Raw genomic sequence first — 10,146 nt, forward strand, 5'->3', positions numbered from 1 at the left:
CTCCGGACTCCAGGCTCCTCTTCATGCCCCGCCGCTGAAGCAGGCGTTCCGCCTACCCAGGCCCCGAGTGCCGCCGCAGCTGCCCTAGAATTGCTCTTTTGCTTGGGCAGCGGCTGAACACTCTGGCCTTTGCTGCGCCCCAGTTCCCTGGGCGCCGCCATCTTCTTCCTGTCACTCGTGTCAGCTGACCTAGCGCCACTTCCTGCCGGGGTGGCGCCAGTCCCGGATCGATGACGCTGCCGCTCTCGCGATGTCGCCCCACGAGACTTGACTCCCGACGTCTTCTTCCGCTTGGCTGTACTCTTCCGTGATGAAGCCGCCGGACGTGAGTATGCTTCTATCCTTTTTCTCTTCCTCCGCAGATTTTCGTCCGCCGACTCCTCCGCCGCCCCTGCATTCACGACTGACAGCACGTCCGCCAGCCGCTCCGCTTCAGCTAGCTCCAACGATGCCGACGGATCAGCGACTTCCAGGCAGGATCTCAGCCATTCCTCGCCGCCTCATTCTCCGGCTCTTCTCAATAGCTGCTGCAGGAGATCTTCCATGTCTTGTTTCTTCAATCTTCATCAGCTGGACTGCCAGCTGACCGGTTAGTCACTCATATATATACCAATATTTTCCCGTACAAATACCATAACCACCAATCATATTTAAGTAAAAAAGGCGCGCAACAGCTGGTTCAAACCAGTTTACTCAGCTGTCCATGTTACGTCACCTCACCTCACCATTATCTAATACGTTAACCCTTTCCTTACCAGCAAACTCCTTCACTGAACTTTTTCATGCCTGTGCGACCATGGCAACCCCTCGTTATCGGCTATAGGGTTTTTTCAGTAGAGTACCTCTCCAGGTTCACAGACTTGTTTATGTCCCATTAACTGAGGCAAAACAAAATATGAAAAGTCTATAAGACATCGAGTACTGTAGCTTCTGCATTTGTTCTTATCATGTGCTGCACGAATACAGATGACTTGTGGCAGAAATATTCTGCTGGTTTCTAAATTAGACAATCCTCAATTGCATTAAAAATATACAAGCTCATGAAAATCAACTATTGCTTGAGGGCTTGGGGAGGTGGGGCGGCAATTACACATTGGGAGAACAAAGAGACCAGTAGTAAAGGGAGACTGATATTACTGGTCCAGACCACAGTTCTCAGAATCATCAGTGAAGAAGTTTGATGAGATCATTCCTGCAACAGGTGGAGCCTACCAGTATGAAACACCATGCTCATGTAGCGCCCAGGGGTCGAGGGGTTTAAACCCATCCCGTCGCGGGCTGGTGGTGCAGATCCTCTGCGTCATAACGGGGTGGCCTGACCCGGTTTCGTAACTCCTAGGTGTACAGAAAGGAGGGTGGCGGGTGGTAGGAAGGAAAGTCTTTAGATGATCATGACGCCACCTGCTGTATGCGGCCAGGTAACAGCCGCTGCTGCTGTCACTGTCCTCTGGGGCGGATGTGTACTGCCCTGAGAGGGTTCGGCTGCTCCTTCGGTTGGGGCCGAGCTGCTCGAGGTCCGGGCTTGGGTTGTCGGTGGCTCGAGCGCCTCCGGACCGGGGGCCACGTCGCTCTGTTAAGGGGAGGCAGTGGGGTGGTGGTGTGGGACGAGGTTCGCAGCCGGGGGCCGCGTTGTCGTTGGACGGGTCGTGACGCCACCCACGGGTCGTGGTGACAGGATGCACCACCGCTGCGGCAGGGGTGGAGGGGGCTCCCGGGATCGGTGTTGAAGGCGCAGCCTGGATGTTAGCCTCTCCGTGGGTAGGGGCGGTGTGTCCCGGGGCCCGGTGGGACGGGCGACGGTGGAGTCGGGGTGCAAGGTGCCATACTGCGGTGTGATGCTGTGCCCGGATGGCACTGGTGTACTCACTATTAATTCACACTCAGAGTCACTGGTAAACCAAAGGTCGGGTATGGTCGGGTCCCGCAGCCGGCTACTTGTGTCCCTTGTGAGGCTGATGGTGGCCCCTTTCCCTTGCACCTCTTGTTTTGGCTGTTGGCTCCCCTGCCTGGACAGTGGTAGCCTTCTCCCCGGCGTTTAACTGCCGGAGGAGCCCTCGGTTGCCCGCAGGCGCTGGCCCGTCGGGTGTTTGGCCCTTGGCGGTTGCTCTCACCCGGTATCGGTGGGCTGTTGCCTTCTTTCGGGACTTTTGGTGAGGATGGACCCGTGAGGTCCAGACTGCAATCAGTTAATTTGCCTACACTCAGTGGCTTCCAAGCTAGGACGGGGTCTGAGTACCCGGTTACTGGTGCTCCGATTAGCTGTTGACTCCCCGGTTCAGGGCCAGCGGGCTCCAACCCTGGCCCGGTCCCTACGGTTCCACCAGTCGCTATACCGGTACTCCTGCAGGTGGCCACCACCGTCTGCCTGCCTGACGTTTCAAGGGTCCCAGGCTCCTACCCGGGTCCCTGACAGCTCTACTCCTCTACACCTCCTGTCACTGTCACTCTACAACTCGAACTCCAAAACTCCACTGTTTGTATTTCCTGCCTCAGGACAGTAGTCTCCTCGGTAGGCGTGTCTTTCCACCTCACTCCGCCCACCTGGTGTGCCCTACTTGCCCTCAGGGAGGCATCAGGTCTCCCTTTTGTCCTCCCAAGGGATGGGGGTGTGTGTGTGGTGTTGGTGGTGTTGTTACCTGTGACCCCTGGGGTCCAGGGCGTCACAGATGTCTCTGCTGTTGGGGTATATTTGCTTCCCGCAGGTGAAGCTAGGCCCCAGATATAAAATGACGGTGAAACGGAATAATACGTTGGGGGTGCAGGGCTGAGAGCGACGACAAGAACTGGACGACACAGGTTGAATACTCCTTTTACTGGTATCCGGTGAAGTCCAGGAGTTGGTGGCCCGGTCAGCCTGGAGGCAGCAGGGGAGTTTCTCTATGCTCGGTGGTTATAAACCTCGTTCTATGCGCAGTTGTAGGTCGCTGTGGCCTGAAGCTGCACAGCATCCCTTTTTCTAAGTGTGTTAAGTCTTCCGTCTGACGGGTAGCGTGAGTCGGTACTGGGGCCCACTCTGTAGCAGTGACCCCAGGCTCTTTCTTGCCACTTTGCCTCCAGATTTTAGGTGGGCCAGAGGAGGTGAACTATTCTGCCCTCCGGCCTTACTACTCATCCGTTAGCACCCAGTAGCCTGGGACGCCGGTGTCCCGCTTTATGCGCTCGGTCCTGGAGAGCTGGTGAGCTGCTCTCAGACAGTGACCGTCCTCTTTACTTTGTACTACTGTTCTGAGGTCTGGCTTCCTGTTACTCCCTAATCCCTCCTCCAAGTCAGTATGTCCAGAGAGGCTCCCTTCAACACAGTTTATGAGCTCGCCCTACTGGTCTGGAGAAGGAAGTGGTGTTGCATATTAGTGTACCTGGCAAAGATTTCCCCACTGTTTCCAAGCATGGCATTGCTCTCGGTGATGAGAACAATGCCACTGTGACTTCCAGGACCACTGGGGTGCCACACTACAACCCTAGACCACCAGGTATGTTACCATTAACCCTCTCATATTCTAGAGGATGTTCTTATTAATCTAGAGCACCAAGAATGTCATTCAGCCAGGAAGATTACTGTTAAAAGGAAGCAGTCAAGTTGGATAATGCTATTTACGTACAGATATGGAGATAATCGACATATTAATAACATTAAAAAAGTGCCAGACCCCATACTGAAAATGTGGCTCCCAGGAGAAAATTAACTTTATTCCTCCTGGAAGCTGCCAGCTTTCAGTCATACATGGAGGTTAGGGTCTCGGCTCACAGAACTGTGATGGACAGTTGGCTCTACACTGATATACTGCCGAGCCAGCTGTCAGTCACAATGCCGATGTATACTTACAACCACTGCTCACAGTGCTGTGAGTGGAGACTGTAGCCACCAGTATGACTGAAAGCTGGCATCTTCATGGAGGAATACAGTTAATTTTCTCCTGGGACCCGCACTTTCAGTACAGCAGCTGGGCACCTTTTTACTGCTGTTAGCCTGCAGATTAACCTTATATTTGTAGGTAAATAACTTATTAGTCCTAACAGTTTCTCTTTAACAAATTCCACTACTTCACCACTCTTGATGTCCAAGCATGTTCCATTTCGATAGATTAAATCATGGAAATTTGGTTTTCTTGCCCATTATGCATCATTGCATCATTTATTTGTTACTTCTCTGTTCTTTTTTCTTAGGATAAATCTTCATACCTTACACCTAATCTAGATTTCTACCAAAACAAGGAGCCCTTCAAGCCAAATGGTCAGTGAGGGTCAATATTCAGGTGGCCAATTTAGCCATTGCTTACTTACATATGTTTCTCAGTGTGCTTTATGACCACCATATGGTTTGCACTATTATTACAATGATTTTTCAGAGTCCTGAATGGAAAATCCTCCCAAGTTATGTATGGTAGTTATAAATCCATGTAGTAGTTATATGATCTTCTATGATGTGCTGCGTCCATTATAGGATGTATATAAGGTGTGACCCCGTCTCCGTCTTTCAGGAGTGCACATCGATACGCTACTTACTGACTGGAGGACTGACTATGACAGATTGGAGAGGAATCCTTCCTACATCCAGTGGTGAGTTTATTCATGTCGCAGTTGCTCAGGAACATTCACATATGGCAGCCATTTTAATGCCTGTAGTTGGTTTTTGGCCTGTATTCTCATAATGTATTTTTACTTGTTCTATTGTAGGCTTTTTCCACTACCAACACAAGGTCTTAATTCAAATGCCATACCACTGACCAACGATGAGATCCAGGTACTTGACCATCTCCATGCTCAGAAATAGCCCTGCAGAATGTGTATCTGGGCCATTTTGCTACCATCCGCTACATTTTTATGTTGGCCTTAAGGCCCTGTGCGCACTGGAAAACGGAATTTTCTTAAGAAAATTCCGCAGGGTCTGAAAGATTACCGCACCCGCGGTAAAAAAACGCAGCAAACGCTCCCGAAAACCGCATGCGGTTTGCCAAGGTTTTACCGCGGCATTGTTCGTGGTATTGCCGCGGTTTTGCCGCGTGCGGGTTGGTACGTGTGCTTTAATGCATTCGATGCAATAAAGCACATTGGGAAAAAAAAAAAAAGTAATTTCTTTCTGAGATAGAAAGCAGATAGATAAATAGACAGAAGATTAGATAGAGGGATAGATAGAGGGATAGATAGAGCCCCTGTGAGCACACGCTGCATTTCTCACGGTCGGTAATGTGTTCACATTACCAGCCGTGGGAAATAACCTGTGGTTACCTGTGCTGTCTCATTGCGAGGCTGCATTCAGCAGTGTGTCAGTCGCGGCTGGATGCAAGCATCGCAGGACGTGAATTACGCCGGAGCAGTGTGTTTCGGGGGGTTTAATAAAGGGGTGAACCAGGAGCTTTTTTGTGTTTTATTTAAAATAAAGGATTTTTCGGTGTGTTTTATTTAAAATAAAGGATTTTTCGGTGTGTGTGTTCTTTCACTTTACTTACGGGTTGATCATGTCAGCTGTCTCATAGACGCTGCCATGATCAAGCCTGGACTTAGTGGCGGCGATCCGCCGCCATTAACTCCTTATATTACCCTGACTGCCACCGCGTCACGGCAACAGGAAAAGCTGGGGACACTCCAGTACTGTCGCATAATGGATGCGACAGTCCCGGGGGCAGCTGCGGATGGATATTCTCGGCTGCGGGAGGGGGGAGGGGGGCGGGGGACATTAACCCTGCCCCTCGCCCTCCCCAGCCTGAGAATACTGGGCCGCCGCTGTGTGCTTACCTTGGCTGGACGCTAAAAATACGGCGGAGCCCACGTGTTTTTTTTTCTATATGTCCGTTTGCTTTCTATGTGTATTCTGTATAGATCTATTCTCTATATGTCTGTGTGTGAGTGTGATATGTGTGTATTCTATCTGATCTGTCTGTGATGTGTGTGTTTACTCTACTCTGCTTCCTCTTCCTGTCATAATGACATCATTTCCCTGCAAACCGCAGGCAGCGATGTACATTACCGCAGGTAAACCACAAAATACCGGAAGGAATAACACAGGAAACCGCAATTAACCACACAGAATTTGCTGCCTGCGTTATTCCCTGCGGGATTTCACGATTACATGGCAGTCAATGGACTGAAATGCCGCAGCGACGTGCGGAAAAGAAGTGACATGCAATTGTTTTTGCTGCGGGAATCCCGCAGCAAAACATGCAGCTGTCGAAATCCGCATAGTGCGCACAGCATTTTTTTTTCCCATAGGTTTTGCTGGTGAATCACTGCAGAGATGTTATGAACATAACATGCAGCGAAACATGCAGCAAAACCGCAGGAAATCCGCGGGAAAAAACGGCAAGTGCGCACAGGGCCTAAAGGGGTATTTCCATCTAATGAAATGTGCAGGGGATATGATAGATAGAGGTCCCACCTCCTGTTTTGATTAGAGTGGCCTCCTGAATGTCTTTCTTGTAGGCACTATTAATACACAATCTTCTCCATTCTCCAGTTACCACTATAAGAATTTATAAGAATTCAAAATATGGCAACCTTTACAGTTCAAATCCCATTCTGTGCAGTATTGCTAAATTCTGAAATACTGTACATTCTAGATGATGAAGCGAGACAGAGAAGTCATGAGAAGGTTTATGGCGGCATACAATCTCATGCTGGGATTTTATGGCATCAAACTCCAGGACTCTGAAACTGGGAAGGTGACGAAAGCAGAAAACTGGAGGGAAAGATTTTGGAACTTGAACAGGTACATACTCCGTATTATCCTTTCTCTCTCTGTCCTCCTTCATTCTATGGCTATCTGTCACTTCCTTACTTCAATCCCACTTTTCAGCTCTCCCATTTCCTTCTTTCTTTTCTTTTTCTTCCCGCATTCTGTTTTCTTTCCCATTACATCTATACATTTCTACCAGATTTCTGTGCAGACTAGTGAACTGCAGACACAGGACTAAAGCAGCTGAGCCCAGGGCCGGCTCCAGGTTTTTGTGGGCCCCGGGCGGAAGAGTCCCAGTGGGCCCCATCCACACGCAGACACACATACGTACACATACATATACATATTTAACGACAAACTCACAAAAATACATATAGAACTGACACATCTATACAGTCATATACACTGACATACATAGATACACATCATACATGCATACAGACAAACACACACAGCTCTGCTGGATACATACATACAGACACAGCACTGCTACATACATACACACATAGCTCTGCCACATACATACACACATAGCTCTGCTATATACATGCACACATAGCTCTGCTACATACATAGCTCTGCTACATACATAGCTCTGCTACATACATACACACATAGCTCTGCTATATACATGCACACATAGCTCTGCTATATACATACACACATAGCTCTGCTATATACATGCACACATAGCTCTGCTATATACATGCACACATAGCTCTGCTATATACATGCACACATAGCTCTGCTATATACATACACACCTAGCTCTGCTATATACATACACACCTAGCTCTGCTATATACATACACACATAGCTCTGCTATATACATACACACATAGCTCTGCTATATACATACACACATAGCTCTGCTATATACATACACACATAGCTCTGCTATATACATACACACATAGCTCTGCTATATACATACACACATAGCTCTGCTATATACATGCACACATAGCTCTGCTATATACATGCACACATAGCTCTGCTATATACATACACACCTAGCTCGCTATATACATACACACATAGCTCTGCTATATACATACACACATAGCTCTGCTATATACATACACACATAGCTCTGCTATATACATACACACATAGCTCTGCTATATACATGCACACATAGCTCTGCTATATACATACACACCTAGCTCTGCTATATACATACACACATAGCTCTGCTATATACATACACACATAGCTCTGCTATATACATACACACATAGCTCTGCTATATACATGCACACATAGCTCTGCTATATACATACACACCTAGCTCTGCTATATACATACACACCTAGCTCTGCTATATACATACACACATAGCTCTGCTATATACATACACACCTAGCTCTGCTACATACACACATAGCTCTGCTATATACATACACACATAGCTCTGCTATATACATACACACCTAGCTCTGCTACATACACACATAGCTCTGCTATATACATACACACCTAGCTCTGCTATATACATACACACCTAGCTCTGCTATATACATGCACACCTAGCTCTGCTATATACATACACACATAGCTCTGCTATATACATACACACATAGCTCTGCTATATACATGCACACATAGCTCTGCTATATACATACACACATAGCTCTGCTATATACATACACACATAGCTCTGCTATATACATACACACATAGCTGTGCTATATACATACACACCTAGCTCTGCTACATACACACATAGCTCTGCTATATACATACACATATAGCTCTGCTATATACATACACACCTAGCTCTGCTACATACAGACAGAGACAGACACGCGCGGCTCCGGGGGGGGGGGGCATAAATCGGGGTTGGGGAGGGCACATACCGCTCAGGTCACGGTGGAGAGGGGGCCCACACAGCGCCGGAGGGACACGCTGTGCTGGGGGTCGCTGGCTGGCACTGCAACTCTCATCTGTGGGACTGAGCAGGATGCCGGTCTGTAGCTCCGCCCACAGATGAAGTTCAAACCAGGAAGTCTGCGCGCCTTAAAGAGACGGCGCCGCAGATTCCTGCCGAGGACTGCGGTCCCCGGAACTCGCCCGGGGACCGCAGAACTAAGGAGAGTGGGCCCCGGCCAAGGTGCACCAGAGCTGACGAGGCCGAGTGGGCCCCCCCGGCTCTCCAGGGCCCCGGCATTTGCCCGGGTATGCCGGGTGCTGACGCCGGCCCTGGCTGAGCCCTGTGCAGCAGCATGCATGTCACAGGCAGTGGGCAAACCTCATCTATACGCCGTCCAAACCTCCCAGATATACAGATGAACAATATATTTCTCTTTGTTTACAGTCACAGCCACAACAACATGAGGATCACCCGAATACTCAAGTGTTTGAGGGAAATGGGCTACAATCACTTCCAGGCCCCACTAGTCAAATTTTTTCTGCAGGAGACCTTGTGTGACAGCCACCTACCCAATGTAAAACAGAGCGCATTGGACTATTTTATGCGCACTGTGAAGGACGCCCAAGAGCATAGAAAGCTGGAGGACTTTGTCCACCAGACCTGCAAATCCAAGAAGAGACAGGTCAATGGAGAAGACAAGAAGATACAGCGTTGGGGAAAGCAAACCTCTCGTGCGTTTGCTTTTTGGAAAAACAGTTGCCTCCATTAACTCAAGTCTTTCTGCCCTTCTTTGCCCATTTCTTGTCACTCTTTTTTGACCTGAGAATAGATTTGTGACCAGGAAGAGGAAACATTCTCCCGAAAGGGAGTAATTGTGTTTTATAAGGATATGATTCTAAATTTGACATTGTTATGTGCCGTGTAACATGATTCTCCACAATATCTCACATTGGGCGGGTTGAAAAGGGGTGAGAAATTAGTCAAGCCTAGTTAATAGGAGGATATGTGGAGCGATGAAGTTAGATCCTGGTTGTAGTTAATAGGAGAAGTGAAGAAGGTGACATTGCTATATATAAGTATGTGTGTTAAAGGGAATCTGTCAGCAGATTTGGGGCCTATAAGCTGCAGCCTCCACCAGTGGGCTCTTATATACAGCATGTTAGAATGTTAGCCCAGGTTGCTGTGTAGAACGTAAAAATCACTTATAATACTTACCTAAACAGTCACTGCAGTGGAGTTGGGTCATATGGGCGTCTCCGTTCTCCAGTGCCGACGCCTCCTCTTTCGGCCATCTTTGTCCTCCTTCTGAAGCCTGTGTGCATGACGCGTCCTACGTCATACACACTCGCCGGTCCCGCGCAGGCGCACTACAATACTTTGATCTACCCTGCTCAGGTAAGATCAAAGTGTGCCTGTGTACCGCCCTGAGAGGGGCTCGGCTGCTCCGTGCCTGGGCTCGAGGTCCGGGCTCGGGTTGTCGGTGGCTCGAGTGCCTCCGGACCGGGGGCCACGTCGCTCTGTTAAGGGGAGGCAGTGGGGGCTGGCGATGTAGGACAGGGTTCGCATCCGGGAGGCCGCGTTATTGCTGGATGAATCGTGACG

General features: G+C 49.0%; 1 protein-coding gene across 2 annotated transcripts in view; it reads left to right on the plus strand.

Moving 5' to 3' along the window:
* Positions 1 to 9,651, plus strand: part of LOC142310279 (uncharacterized) — a 69,419-nt gene extending 59,768 nt beyond the window's left edge. For both annotated transcript variants that reach the window (XM_075347780.1, XM_075347781.1), the window contains 5 exons: positions 4,165 to 4,231; positions 4,479 to 4,557; positions 4,675 to 4,741; positions 6,555 to 6,703; positions 8,989 to 9,651. In XM_075347780.1, the coding sequence (XP_075203895.1) occupies positions 4,165 to 4,231; positions 4,479 to 4,557; positions 4,675 to 4,741; positions 6,555 to 6,703; positions 8,989 to 9,313 (687 nt within the window). In that variant the 3' untranslated portion in view covers positions 9,314 to 9,651. The remainder of the gene's footprint in view (positions 1 to 4,164; positions 4,232 to 4,478; positions 4,558 to 4,674; positions 4,742 to 6,554; positions 6,704 to 8,988) is intronic.
* The last annotated feature ends 495 nt before the right edge of the window (positions 9,652 to 10,146 follow it).

The sequence above is a fragment of the Anomaloglossus baeobatrachus genome, chromosome 5 (genome assembly GCF_048569485.1).
Source record: "Anomaloglossus baeobatrachus isolate aAnoBae1 chromosome 5, aAnoBae1.hap1, whole genome shotgun sequence".
Lineage (NCBI taxonomy): Eukaryota > Metazoa > Chordata > Amphibia > Anura > Aromobatidae > Anomaloglossus > Anomaloglossus baeobatrachus.